Raw genomic sequence first — 11051 nt, forward strand, 5'->3', positions numbered from 1 at the left:
ATAGTCCAACTCTCACACCCATACATGACCACTGGAAAAACCACAGCTTTGACTAGACAGACCTTTGTTGGCAAAGTGATGTCTCAGCTTTTTAATATGCTATCTAGGTTGGTCATAACTTTCCTTCCAAGGAGTAAGCGTCTTTTAATTTCATGGCTGCAATCACCATCTGCAGTGATTTTGGAGCCCAGAAAAATAAAGTCAGCCACTGTTTCCACATCTATATGCCATGAAGTGATGGGACCAGATTCCATGATCTTAGAGGCCAGAGCTATTGCTCAATATTCTGTAATGTACAGGGTAGCCCCCTACAACAAAGCATGATATAACCCAAAATATCAACAGTGCTCTTGTGAGTCCCTTGGACAGACAGCAAGGAGATCAAGTCAGTCAATCCTAAAGGAAATCAACTCTGAATACTCACTGGAGGACTGATGCTGAAGTTGAAGCGCCAATACTTTGGCCATGTGATGCAAAGAGCCGACTCACTGGTAAAGACCCTGATGCTGGGAAAGACTGAGAGCAGGATGCGAAGGGGGCTGCAGAGGGTAAGAGGGCTGGATGGCATCGACTCAGTGGACACTGAGTTTGAGCAAGCTCTAGGAGATAGTGAAGGACAGGGAAACGTGGCGTGCTGCAGTCCATGGGGTCACAAAGAGTTGGACACGACTTGGTGACTGAACAATGAATCAACAATGCTAAGACTGAGAAACCCTGGTTAGCCCAGTGGACACACAGGTTGGAGAAAAGATTCAGTGAGATTAAATGACTTTGTCCAAGGACACTAAGATGAGTGGACCATAACTTTGTTCTTTCCAAATACCAGGAGGACATCTGTTGGTCTTGAAGTTCCTGGGACTTCAAAGCCAGTAAGAGTACTGGAGGAACAGCCAGCTGCAGGCATGAAGCACAGATAAGGGTGGAGGGAGCCCAGAGAGCACAGGAATTGAGAGCAGGCCTGCAGGACTGCAAGCATCATCACCTTGACTGTGGCTTGTGTACAGGCGATCTCAGATATTATGGTGACCTAGCTTCTAAGATGGTCATCCTCCCCCAGTTACTATGTGACAGACAAGGAAGGACAACCAAAGGCTCCCAAGGACTTGTCCAAGTGGTACTTCTAGTGAAGCACAGATTACAGGCAGCCACAGGAGGAGGATGAAAGCTAATTTTGCTTTCCAAACTCCTGTGTGTGTGTGTGAAAGTCACTCAGTTGTGTCCAACTCTTTGAGACCCCCATGGACTATACAGTCCATGGAATTCTCCAGGCCAGAATGCTGGAGTGGGTAGCCTTTCCTTTCTCCAGGGGATCTTCCAACCCAGGTCTCCCACATTGCAGACGGATTCTTTACCAGCTGAGCCACAAGGGAAGCCCAAGAATACTGGAGTGGGTAGCCTATCCCTTCTCCAGCAGATCTTCCAGATCCAGGAATCACACCAGGGTCTCCTGCATTGTAGGCAGATTCTTTACCAACTGAGCTATCAGGGAAGCCCTTCCAAACTTACAGTCACCTACAATTACTAAGAACTGTCAGTTTTATTTACTTTTAAAAACATCCTCTTCAATTAGACAGAATCCCCCAGATGTGTGCAGCACATGTGTGTATATACACACACATAAATATATGTCTGTGTATATGTAGGTATATGTGGAAAATCAATTTATTTTAAAATATGCAGCACTGCTAAGAAATTATACCAAGCTCTACCAATAAAAACATAATAACCTCCTGCCTCAGCTTTTTAAAATCTAAATTAAAATGCACTTTGATTATAGGAGACAATCCTCTGCACAATTCCTCTTGATGTGCAGAGCATCTGACCAAAGCTGATTCAGTGGCACCAACAAAATAATGAAGGCTTTTAGCTTCCTTTTGCAGCATGAATTTGCTTTGGGAAAAGTCCAAATTTGGGGAAAGAATCATATACTCTCCTGTAGAACTTGACAGAATCTTTCCCCCAAATTAAGCATTCATCTACCAGGAGGTTCTCCTTTGCACATACACAGCCATTTCCCCCCAGGATTACCCCCCTGACGTTGCCCTTCAATTTGGAAGGGTTGCTCCCACCTGCTGCTTCTCCAAATGAATAAAATCCCATCTTGCTCAGATGAGAGTAAGTGACAGTAATTTGTATTCACACAAATTATTTTTTGCTGCTTCACTACATTATTTTAAGGAAAGTGAATTTTCATGCAAAATCATGCCATTATCAAGACATGTTTACTTCTATTTCCAATCCATCAGCATGGATCCCTTTACTATAATCCATAGCAAGAGCACTACATTAAAACATCGTACAGGTTACCATGTTCAGTAATCCACACCACAGAGTAGTCACAAAGCACTTGCAGCCTTTCGATGCTATGCACTTAATTACAGATCTTCTTTTTCTCTTATTTTGTGAACATTTTCAGACACACAAAAATTGAACTGTACAATGAACACACCTAGATTCTGTAGTTTACATTATTATTAGGGAAAGGCTTATTTGGTTACACAATTCTGGGTATATCCACACTCTGAGGATCAAAAGTAGCACTTACTGTTAGCTTACATAGAGAAATAGAAGTCTGATTCTGATATTAAAGCGTGGAAGAGATTGTTAGCCTTACCCAAGAACTCAGCAACAAAACTGTTGTCAAAATGAAGCTGCTTCTAGACTCACCGAAAAGGGAAAACATTTCCATTTCTTCCAAAGAAAATAACTTAAAGACAGAAGTCAGTTAAGCACCATAAAGAAAAATAAATGAAATGGCCTAGACACTGACAAAAACACTATGTTACAAGAAGCAACATTCGGAGGAAAAGGAGTAACTCACTACTGCGCGTGCCACCTGATGCACACTGCTCACCATCCCAAGTGCGCACAACACTGTTTCAGAAATTCTCGACTGTTCAGTGCTGATACTGCTAATTCTAGCAGAACATTCACAGGCAGTAAAAACAGTCCTTATGGACATTGTAGTGACAGAAGGTTCAAGCTGGTTGCAACTGGAAGCACATGACCTGGTAAGATATTACTGTCAGCATAGGAAAGCTCAGAACATTAAAGAATCGATTTCGATTTTCATTTTGCTTAGTTCAAGGTGAAGAAGTCATTTAAATGATTGAATCTGACCAAATGTTGAGACCACTAATAGCCATGTTATTTATATATAATGCTTTCCTCAAGGAACATAAAACAATTTAAAAACATTATTTTACTTTTCTTCACACTTGAGATAGAAGCCACGTAACATTATTCCCAATTAACTGAGGCACAAATCAATTCTATGATTTGTCTGTGGTCCCAATATGATTCAGATCCATAGCTGGGAATCAAACCCAAAGTCCTGATTACCATAAATACCAGGAATATGCTCTCAACCAGCACTAAGTAAAAGAACAGTAACTTTTACAAAATGATGCTCTGTTGGTTGAAGCTTAAAGTCTTGCTAATGATTAGTTACATGCAAAATAAAATAAAACAGAATTTGTGTCTGCCGAGGTCCATTGTACAGAGCAGCTCTCCCCAATGCTAAGGTAGATGGTCTTCTCTTCCCAGTTCCCAAAGCCAGGCCTCGAGGAGTGAGGAGTAGAAGGAAGACAGCTTTCTCTGCCAGAGCCTCCTAGCTGAGGTCACAGTCAATCTAGAAGGCTCAGTTTCCACTGGGTTCTTCTGTTGATCTTTGGTGGCATAAAAAGCTCAGCATCTAAAGGAAAGGAAAGAAACTGTAAGAGACACACTCTTTCCTGTTGGTGGGAGCTGAGGCAATCGCTCTAAGCTAAAACGAGGTGACTGGGCTTTGCACCTACAAGATGAGCTTCAGAAGCAGAGTTAATGTTCGTGTTACCCTAACAACCTCCTGGTCAGAGCAAACACGGCCTAGAGGACCTGCTCCAAAAAGAGGAATTCCACTTGAACTTCACGCAGGGGAGAGGGTTGAAGAAAAACAGGCCCACTAACTGATTCAAAGGGAAAGAATATTTTGTATTTCAAATGGGAGAGTGTGGTGGTTGTAGTGATGACAAGGCTGTACACATGTATTAAATTTCATCAAACTATACACTTAAAAGATCTGTACATTTCACTGTATGTAAAATTTACCTCAATTTTAAGACTTAAAGAAAAAACTGGTGGCATGTTTTCAGTAAGTAAAGCTAACAGACAGAAAAGACTTTAAAAAATAAATAACTAGAAGAGGCAGGTGATACTTGGAGAAAATTTGTCAGATAAAACTTTCAGGCCCTCTTTCAGATACATTTATGGAGTTATTTAAGTAGGAATAATAAATAATAAGTAGAAACATGAGAAAATACGTAAAGAGGTTCTTTCTTAGTATAAATACCACGTATTAACTTATTGGCAGGAAAGAAACTATTCTGAAAGACTATGACAGCAAGCCCTGACATCTTTCATATTTCTGTGTTTGGATTTCATAGCACAAAGAAAGTCATTTCATAAAAATACTTTGAGGACTTTTATCAATTTTTCCAAGGACTTCTCTTTATCCTTCGATAGTCAAAGCAATTTTGCTATCAACCATAACAAGTCCAACTGGTCTATGATTTAAGCACTACTCTGGTAAAACGTGAATCCATTTTATGAAACGGATTCCATTTTTGCAAGACCTGGAATCAACTTGTGTGGTGCTGCATTGATGGTAAACATGAAGCAATCAGAAAATGCCCCTCAGGTCACTGCTCCCCTGTGGTGTTAGCTGGGCAGGGGCAGGCGAGGAATATTTGAGTGGCACTGATTCTGTGAGTAGCTCATCTGCCCCTTTTTGGGTTATGCTGCTGCTGCTGCTGCTGCTAAGTCGCTTCAGTCGTGTCTGACTCTGTGCCACCCCATAGATGGCAGCCCATCAGGCTCCCCTGTCCCTGGATTCTCCAGGCAAGAACACTGGAGTGGGTTGCCATTTCCTTCTCCAATGCATGAAAGTGAAAAGTGAAAGTGAAGTCGCTCAGTCGTGTCCAACTCAGCGACCCCATGGACTGCAGTCTACCAGGCTCCTCCATCCATGGGATTTTCTAGGCAAGAGTACCGGAGTGGGGTGCCACTGCCTTCTCCGTTTTGGGTTATGAGCACTTCTCTTTTCCTACACAGTCTATACCAGTGTTCCTACACAGGGACACGGATAATACACATAATGAGCTCATGATACATAATACAAATTTGGAGGCTGCTGATAATGAGCAGCCTAAAAATTTTAAAAGTCTTCAAGGCACAGCTGGGAAATGAAAGTGCTCTTTGATAAAGCCAACTAGACCACCCTAGGGAAAGATGTGTGACTGGACTTGACCTGAAGGCCAGCATCAAGCCAGCAGTGAGGAAAACAGGGGCCAGAGACACCACACAGCCTGGATTAATTACCAAACAGCCTCTCATCTGGGATGAACTGTGAGCATCTCAGAAATCAGTGTGTGTTTTGGGACTGACACCAGAAGCGGCCTGCCAACCTCCAGGAAGAAGGGGACCTAGGGATACAGCAGTTAACTGTCTGGATATATGAGCTTAGCTGGTATGGAAGGTGGTAAGTATATTCCTGGTAGCAAAATATACCATTAAGGTTAAACTTGACATGGCTCTCACAAAGCCTACTTCAAATGTCATCAAAATGCTAACACAATATAGCATTTAAATGAAAAACTTTCAGAATGCTGCCTGCCACATGCCAGAAACGCAAACAGCAACTACAGCAACTTTTCGAAGCTGAAAAGAAGTTACCATGCTGGAAGGATCCACGTGAAGGGCAAACACTTTGGCACCAAACTGATCCGTCAAAAGTTTTTTTAACCAACTTTGAAAAGAAAGCCTTTAGGGTTTTTAACTTTGAGGAATATGTAACCCCCTACCCCGCAAAATAAGCAGAAACATTTTACGTATAATTCAATAGGAAATGCAGATGAAATGATAACCTTCTTTGGATCTCTTTTCAAATTATACTATCAATCCTCAGGATGACTAAAAAGGTCCGGCTCTTAAGCAAGAAATGTGAAAATGTCCCCAAGACACAATGCAAAACTGCCAAGAGCCAAAACTGATGATTCAGAAGAATTCTTAAAATGTATGTGCAATTAGACTGTTTAGACTCAAACTTCAACTGTGATGTACCTGTATGGATGCGTATACGCCACTGCACTGACAGGTGCGCATGTCACAACAAGTTTTTAAAAAATTATACATTTAATATCACACTGGATCTCTCATCCCCCAACCCAGGTTCCTAACACTAAAGGATTAAACTAATTTTACTACAGATAGACTCTTAGAATAGAGGAAGAATTGCAGTGACTCCCCAATCTCTCATACTACCAACCTCAACACTTACAAAAATGTATTTCCTCTGCTTAGTACTATAATAATTTAGAGAGAAAAATACTAACCAAGAACAGGAACTGAAGTCTTCTGTTGTTGGTAAGAGGCCATGATACTATTTGCAGTAGAATTGGGACCTAGAACCTAAGTAGAAAGTAGACTGAATCAGCAAAGATTATTTTATACTTCTGATAACTGCAAATACCTTTGCAGCAATAAGTAGCCCTCCATTTTCATTATGACATCAAACATATATGTCATTTTAATTTGACAGTTTCTCCCGTCTCCATTCAGGCCCTGATATCGCCTGTCTACCAGAAGGTAATGATGGGGGGAAAACAGAAAAGGAAAAGCTCAGTGATAAACGCCTGGTCCTTTCCAAATGAGTGAGCCAAACCCTGGGGAGGGGTACAATAACAGATTACAGAATACACAGAGCATCAGACTGTACTCAAAAATTTGTGAGAATTTTTACATTAAAATAATATGTACACAAAATGGAGGAGAATGCAAACTTCACGTGTGTTCAAGGTGAACAAGAGACTTCATAGGAATCCCACGCCTGCAGGAGCCTCGGCGGGCACATGCCAGGCCCTCTGCCCTGCCATCACTCAGCTCTGGCCCGTCCCCTCCTGGCGCACGCCCAGCAGCAATCCACATGCTCAAAGCACTGCCCTGGGACCCACGGTATCTTGCACACGTGACATGACCGTGCTTTACCAACCAGAGCAAAAACACAATTTTCCTGTCATTTCCCCTAAAAGACTCCTAAACTGGTATCTTAGGCATTAATATGATCTGAATGGATGAGATAAGGGAGGGCCTGGGGAGGCATTGTAAATTGTTAGCTTCAAAATCACAAGTTTTGAAGGTGATCACATTTCTTCTAGGAAATACCTATTATAGTAAATTCAAGTGCTTATGGGAGGCTAACTCTTAGTTGCTTTTAGAGTTTTTTCTTTTAAATGCTTTGATATCTACCTTGTCATGTAACCTTCAAAACATTCAGTGAAGTATACCAGAGAATATTATTCTCATTTATAAAGGAGGAAATCAAGACCCAGTAAGCTCATGTATTTCATAAGGCTATGAGCTGACTTTCGGCCTCTGTCTCAGCTCCAAACCCACCCTTCTGTGCACTGCTTCTGAGGCTGGGACTGTGGGCCTGAGAAAACATCCCTCCTCTGACGGCTATTATTCTTCAACAAGACCAGCCGACGGAGGGACAGCCCAAGGCTGGATAGAGGAAGGAGATGGGCTCTGTTCCTTCGTTTGCTTGCTTCCACTCAACAGTGGCTCTTTACCCCACAGCATCTCTTCATTCCAGTTTCCATTTATTTCTATGCACTCTGAACCAGCCTCATCTGCCCCCTCAGAAATACCAGCACGAGATGGCTGCCCCTGCTTCACGGAGCTTCCAGAACCGGCTCTGCAAGGCCCACCTCCAAGCGTCTAAATTCTAAGAATCTCAAACTCTTCTGTTCTTTCATCCCTAGGGGTGAAAGCTGCTGCCCACACTTACTATCTCAGCGTTCCTTCTCTGTGCTCCCCTTCTGCCTTTTTGGTCCTCTAGTACTTGGTTAACCAGTTCCATTTATTAAAATCTCTCTGATAAAATATTAGCTGTGGTTTCCGTTGTCCTTAACGGACCCCGACAGACAGACCAGCCTTTCAGAATCAAAATCAAAACGCTGAGTAACAGACCTGAGCTGTAAGAGACTGTGCAGATATAAACAATAAATAGATGACAAAACATCAGAATTCTTGATGGGACACAAACAGCTTTAACATAAATAGTAATCATGTCATAACAACACAGAAGTGACAAGTCAAATTTACTGCCATTATCTGGGCTTCCTTTAAAGACTTCCGATCCCATCCATAAGTGTGAACAGAGAGGTGAGGGGCTAGTTCCAGTCGACCCTTAACAATTTCACTGAAGGTCAGGGGCAACCATCGGACTCCCATCTTCTCCGTGACAGAGGTTTCATGTGGAAAGAGAACTAAAAGCAAACTCAACCTAAGCCAAGGTGTACGATGAACTACACGGTCAATCACAAAATCTTCTTCCCAACAGCTTCTAAGATAATTAACTGTGGTATGGTATGTTTTAAGAAAAGGAAAATCTTTCGCTTTGACTGCCAAGACACTATGAGAGTAATAATCTGTGAAAGCGATTTTAACATGAAAAGCACATTGTGTTTTTGAGGAAAACTTACAGGTGTAGCTGAACTCTGCTGGGGGGTGAGAGTCCAAATTTCCGGAAGCGACCTTTCCATTAACTGCAGAGTATCTTCAAAGGCCTTCTGTAATTCCCTTCCTTGCTCATCAAACTCAAAGAGAAAGAGCATCTTTAAAATACGGCATATTTCATCTAGAGAGAAGAAATTTGAGAGAGTGGTTAAGTTGTAATACCAACTCCATTGCTAGAATCCTAACAGAGATTCTTTCCCAAGCAAAAAATATCTAATATCACACAATATCTTCCATATTTTCTCCTTTCTCCTCCAAAGCTAGAATAATTTAACATATCTACTACAAAAAGAAAACAAACCCATGGCAGCCCAAGCAGGAGGTTAGTGTCTCCTCAATCCCTATCCTGGTTTCAGCGATGCATGCGTGTGTGCTAGGTCACTTCAGTCGTGTCCGACTCTTTCTGACTGTATGGACTGTAGCCCACCAGGCTCCTCTGTCCATGGGGATTCTCCAGACAAAAATACCGGAGTGGGTTGCCATGCCCTCCTCCAGGAGATCTTCCCAACTCAGCGATCGAACCTGCATCTCTTACATCTCCTATATTGGCAGGCAGGTTCTTTACTATTAGCACCATCTGGGAAGCTCCCAGGGAACTTCCCAAAAGGCCAAATAGAAAAATAGATGTCTTTCTCCAGACTAATAAGACTTATTCCCAAGTCCATGATGTAGCAAGTGAAGGGGATGCACTGGATTTTAACCTTTCATCCCAGAGCAAACCTGCTTAACAGTTTAGGCTCTGTGTGGCCTTGGGTAAACTTTTTGACTTTAATGATCGTCCTTCACATCTTGGGTAGATGAATGCCAATGAGAAAGGCCTCTGGGCTGAGAAGTTTTGTTTTACGAATGTGCCCTGAAGTGATGTATTTACTAGGGTTTTTATGTTGGCAAGAATCATCAGTATTGAAAATATACCTTTCAATTTCTCAGTCCCCTGCACCACTTCACTCAATGCCTCCAAAAGGGCCACATCCTCCAGTGGACTCCCCTCCTTGAGGCTGTGCTTCTTCCGCTCCGCTTTGCGCCGATTCTTAGATGACCGCCTGTTAGAAATTAGAGATGTTTTAAAAGGGGCTCTCCTTAAGTCTTTCCCATTAAAATCTGAACAAGACAAGGATGCCCACTCCCAGTACTTCTCTTCAACGCAGTACTGGAAGTCCTAGCCACAGCAATCAGAGAAGAAAAAGAAATGAAAGGTCATTAAGAATTGTCATTAGATAGGGATGATACTATATTTGGAAAACCCTAAGGACTCCACTGGTGATAGAAGCAAGGTCCGATGCTGTAAAGAGCAATACTGCACAGGAACCTGGAATGTCAGGTCCATGAATCAGGGCAAATTGGAAGTGGTCAAACAAGAGATGGCAAGAGTGAACATTGACATTCCAGGAATCAGCGAACTAAAATGGACTGGAATGGGTGAATTTAACTCAGACGACCATTATATCTACTACTGAGGGCAGGAATCCCTCAGAAGAAATGGAGTAGCCATCATGATCAACAAAAGAGTTCGAAATGCAGTACTTGGATGCAATCTCAAAAAAACCAGAATGATCTCTGTTCGTTTCCAAGGCAAACCATTCAATATCACGGTAATCCAAGTCTATGCCCCAACCAGTAACGCTGAAGAAGCTGAAGTTGAACAGTTTTATGAAGACTTACAAGACCTTTTAGAACTAACACCCAAAAAAGATGTCCTTTTCATTATAGGGGACTGGAATGCAAAAGTAGGAAGTCAAGAAACACCTGGAGTAACAGGCAAATTTGGCCTTGGAATACGAAATGAAGCAGGGCAAAGACTAATACAGTTTTGCCAAGAAAATGCTCAGGTCATAGCAAACACCCTCATCCAACAACACAAGAGAAGACTCTACACATGGACATCACCAGATGGTCAACACCGAAATCAGATTGATTATATTCTTTGTAGCCAAAGATGGAGAAGCTCTATACAGTCAAAAAAACAAGACCAGGAGCTGACTGTGGCTCAGATCATGAACTACTTATTACCAAATTCAGACTTAAACTGAAGAAAGTAGGGAAAACCACTAGACCATTCAGGTATGACCTAAATCAAATCCCTTACGATTATACAGTGGAAGTGAGAAATAGATTTAAGGGCCTAGATCTGATTTAGAGTGCCTGATGAACTATGGAATGAGGTTCGTGACATTGTACAGGAGACAGGGATCAAGACCATCCCCATGGAAAAGAAATGCAAAAAAGCAAAATGGCTGTCTGGGGAGGCCTTACAAATAGCTGTGAAAAGAAGAGAAGTGAAAAGCAAAGGAGAAAAGGAAAGATATAAGCATCTGAATGCAGAGTTCCAAAGAATAGCAAGAAGAGATAAGAAAGCCTTTCTCAGCGATCAATGCAAAGAAATAGAGGAAAACAACAGAATGGGAAAGACTAGAGATCTCTTCGAGAAAATTAGAGATACCAAGGGAACATTTCATGCAAAGACGGGCTCGATAAAGGACAGAAACGGTATGGAC

At 42.0% G+C, this 11051-nt stretch overlaps 1 protein-coding gene across 1 annotated transcript in view; it reads right to left on the reverse strand.

Annotated features, from left to right (window-relative positions):
• Positions 1 to 2205: 2205 nt before the first annotated feature.
• Positions 2206 to 11051, reverse strand: part of IKBKAP (inhibitor of kappa light polypeptide gene enhancer in B-cells, kinase complex-associated protein) — a 63090-nt gene continuing 54244 nt past the window's right edge. Inside the window, exons 34-37 of the mRNA XM_010843541.1 lie at positions 9472 to 9599; positions 8523 to 8677; positions 6372 to 6447; positions 2206 to 3694 (exon numbers count right to left, since the gene is read on the reverse strand). Coding sequence (XP_010841843.1) covers positions 3627 to 3694; positions 6372 to 6447; positions 8523 to 8677; positions 9472 to 9599 — 427 coding nt within the window. The 3' untranslated portion in view covers positions 2206 to 3626. The remainder of the gene's footprint in view (positions 3695 to 6371; positions 6448 to 8522; positions 8678 to 9471; positions 9600 to 11051) is intronic.

This window comes from Bison bison, unplaced genomic scaffold, assembly GCF_000754665.1.
Source record: "Bison bison bison isolate TAMUID 2011002044 unplaced genomic scaffold, Bison_UMD1.0 scf7180017864183, whole genome shotgun sequence".
Lineage (NCBI taxonomy): Eukaryota > Metazoa > Chordata > Mammalia > Artiodactyla > Bovidae > Bison > Bison bison.